Source organism: Amphibalanus amphitrite, unplaced genomic scaffold (assembly GCF_019059575.1).
Source record: "Amphibalanus amphitrite isolate SeventyFive unplaced genomic scaffold, NRLGWU_Aamphi_draft 001172F_arrow, whole genome shotgun sequence".
Lineage (NCBI taxonomy): Eukaryota > Metazoa > Arthropoda > Thecostraca > Balanomorpha > Balanidae > Amphibalanus > Amphibalanus amphitrite.
In genome coordinates, this window is record NW_024882666.1 from 72,514 (window position 1) to 75,803 (window position 3,290).

The 3,290-nt window shown below is 44.0% G+C and overlaps 1 protein-coding gene across 1 annotated transcript; it reads left to right on the top strand.

Moving 5' to 3' along the window:
* Window positions 1-1,115: 1,115 nt before the first annotated feature.
* Window positions 1,116-2,942, top strand: LOC122370831. Its single transcript, XM_043346763.1, has 3 exons — window positions 1,116-1,155; window positions 1,519-2,159; window positions 2,838-2,942. Exons 1-3 carry the CDS (start codon window positions 1,116-1,118, stop codon window positions 2,940-2,942), a joined length of 786 nt encoding a protein of 261 aa, XP_043202698.1.
* The last annotated feature ends 348 nt before the right edge of the window (window positions 2,943-3,290 follow it).

Below are 3,290 nucleotides of genomic sequence, written 5' to 3' on the forward strand. Positions count from 1 at the left end.
GTACTTACATATACAGGCCCAACTGTCCCTGCTCTAGATATGGTTACATCAGCAACATTAAGGTGACAGGCTAGTACATGGTCACATACTGTCGTATTGTATCTCCCGTATCTCGCACTGCGCCGCGCAGCCTTCCATGTGTACTCTGATATCTGTGCATAGAAAGGTGTCATATTACCAAAATGTGTCATGTGTCATGCATTCAAGTGTGGAACGATGTAGGTATATTAGTTAGTGTGTTTATTGAATGTGACGACTGCAAGAGGCCTTAGCAATTTATCACGCACAATATGTATTTAGTTTTTCTCCCTTCCATTCTAATAGCAAACTTAGGCTCTGTGCTTTTACAATTTAACCTTGTGATCATGAAGATGTAGATGTCTTCGAAAGCTTAAGGAATTTAATTTTGTATACATGTTATGTCTGAAACCTTTGCCAATATAATCGGACAATTATCAACATCTCTCAAGAAAACGATCCGAAAATACGAACACACAAATCGGAAGCTCATAAAAGCAGAATTCGCACTACGGTTCAATGAACAATGTCTAAATGAAGATACTCTGCCTATCTACACAAACATTAAGACACACGACCCGGCAGTAAAAGATAAGGCTTTTACAAAAGACTTCCGGAAAGAACTGATTTGTAATCAAATACAACTAAAGAAAGATGCAATTAAAAGACTCAAAGATGATAAGAGTAAGTTGGAACATGAACTGTCAGAAGCTAACTTACCGCCAAGTGTTCGTGAGAAGATCATGGAGCATTTGGCCACAAGTGAAGCGAACACAAAGCACAACAACAAGATTAAAACTGGCAAAAAACTATCCAAGCTCTATGGTGGGTCCCTTGCCATGCCGGAAAACAAAGATCGCTTCATAAACTTATCTCAAGTTGAGTTATCTGATGCGCAAAAAGACTTCCTGAATCTTGGCATTAAGTGTCATTTTCAGTCTAAGAACAGTGTCCTAGAGAAAAAGGCTTCTCTAGAAATGCTATACGATGACATTGTTAAACTAGAGCAAGAGAAGAAGGTCACCGTTGATAAAGACCTCCGGGAAAGAATTATCGGTGAAAGCACTAAACTCAGAGGAAATAGCAAGTCAAAACTCATGACAAAAGAGCTCAAGGAGGCTGCCAAGCAGTTACGCGGTAATGAAGATATTGTTATCAGACGTGCTGATAAGGCATCGAATTTTGTCATACTCGACAAAGAGATGTACATGAAACAGGTGAATGAAACTCTTAGTGACACATCCAAATTCTAACGGCTGACAACCGATCCGACTGACAAGCTGAAAGCCAAAGCAAACGGAATCATACAAGGCGCAAATGCTGCACAAGACCAGATCCACTTTTCCAAGATTAGTGGTGAACACACACCGGGTTATGCGTACGGCAACGTGAAAACACATAAAAAGGACAATCCACTGAGACTCATTATATCACAAGTGACTACACCAACGTACAAGGTTGCGAAGAGGCTTAACAGCCTTCTGTCTCCATACGTCCCAGCCCAATACAGTCTGAAGTCCACTGAAGAATTTCTCGACATCCTGCGTGGTCGCAAGCTGCAAGGCTCACTGGCTTCGCTAGATGTAGAGAGTTTGTTTACCAACGTGCCTGTTCTGGAGACAATCGATATCATCCTCGATGTCGTCTACAGTGGGACGACTCTGCCACCGCTGAAGCTATCGAAGAGCATACTGAAGAAGTTGCTCTTGATGTGCACCACCGAGGCAGCGTTCAGGGGACCTGACGGCAAGCTGTATAGTCAGAAGGACGGCATAGCCATGGGGTCGCCGCTCGGACCATTGTTCGCGAACTTTTACATGGCCCGTCTCGAGAACACTGTGCTACAGGACATGGACGGACCACCAGAGCTGTACGCTCGATACGTAGACGACATATTCGTCTGCGTCCGTGATGAGGAGCATCTGAAGACGCTGAAGACGGCATTCGAAGAGGCTTCCGTCTTAAGGTTCACCTACGAGGTTGGCGGCAACAAGATTGCATTCCTCGACACCATGGTCGAGAAGCTGGATGACGGCATGTGCAGTACCTCGGTCTACAGGAAGACAACGGACGAAGGACATTGTCTCAGCGCTCAGAGCGAGTGCCCTGAGCGGTACAAGCTGAGTGTGATCAAGGCATTTGTCAGGCGGGCTGTTAACAACAGTTCATCTTGGCAACATGTCCATGCAGAGCTCACCAGATCTCGTCAAATCCTCGTCAACAATGGATACAGCAATCACCTCGTCGATAATGAAATCAAAAGACAACTTGATGCCTGCCATCAGAGGAGCGAGAAAGGTGAGCAGAGTGAGCAGCAAGAGCGCGAGGAAAGTGGACAGAAGAACGATGAGAAATGTCAAGACAAAACGGAGAAAACGGAGAAAATCAAACTGTTCTACCGCAGTCAAATGAACACAGCCTACAAAACGGAAGAGAGGGTCATCCGAGATCTCATCTTGACTAACGTCAAGCCGACAGACCAGGCGAAGAAAGTGACACTCATCATATATTACAACACGAGGAAAACCGCAGATCTCGTCATGGTCAACAACATGTTCAAGAAGAAGACACGAGACAAGGACAACAGACACTTACAGCAAGCCAATGTAATTTATCAATTCAGTTGCCCCGAAGAAGGTTGTAGACTTCTCAACAAAGATAAATACATTGGCGCGACTACCACATCCCTGTCCAGACGACTTACAATGCATAAACAACAAGGCGCACTGAAGAATCACATGCACAAAGAACATGACAAGGACATCACACGACAAATTTTGGTGGACAATACCGAAATACTGTGCTCTACCCATGACCAGCGAAGACTGTGGGTGTTGGAGGCGCTGTACATCCGTGAGTACTCGCCTCACATCAACAAGCAGCTCTACAAGTCGGGGTGCACGACACTCACGCTTTGGAGCTGAACAATGCGATGGGCATTAGTGATATCGGATTTAGGAGGGCTATATGACGTTTAGGGTATCTATGTATCTGTGCATAGAAAGGTGTCATATTACCAAAATGTGTCATGTGTCATGCATTCAAGTGTGGAACGATGTAGGTATATTAGTTAGTGTGTTTATTGAATGTGACGACTGCAAGAGGCCTTAGCAATTTATCACGCACAATATGTATTTAGTTTTTCTCCCTTCCATTCTAATAGCAAACTTAGGCTCTGTGCTTTTACAATTTAACCTTGTGATCATGAAGATGTAGATGTCTTCGAAAGCTTAAGGAATTTAATTTTGTATACATGTTATGTCTGAAACCTT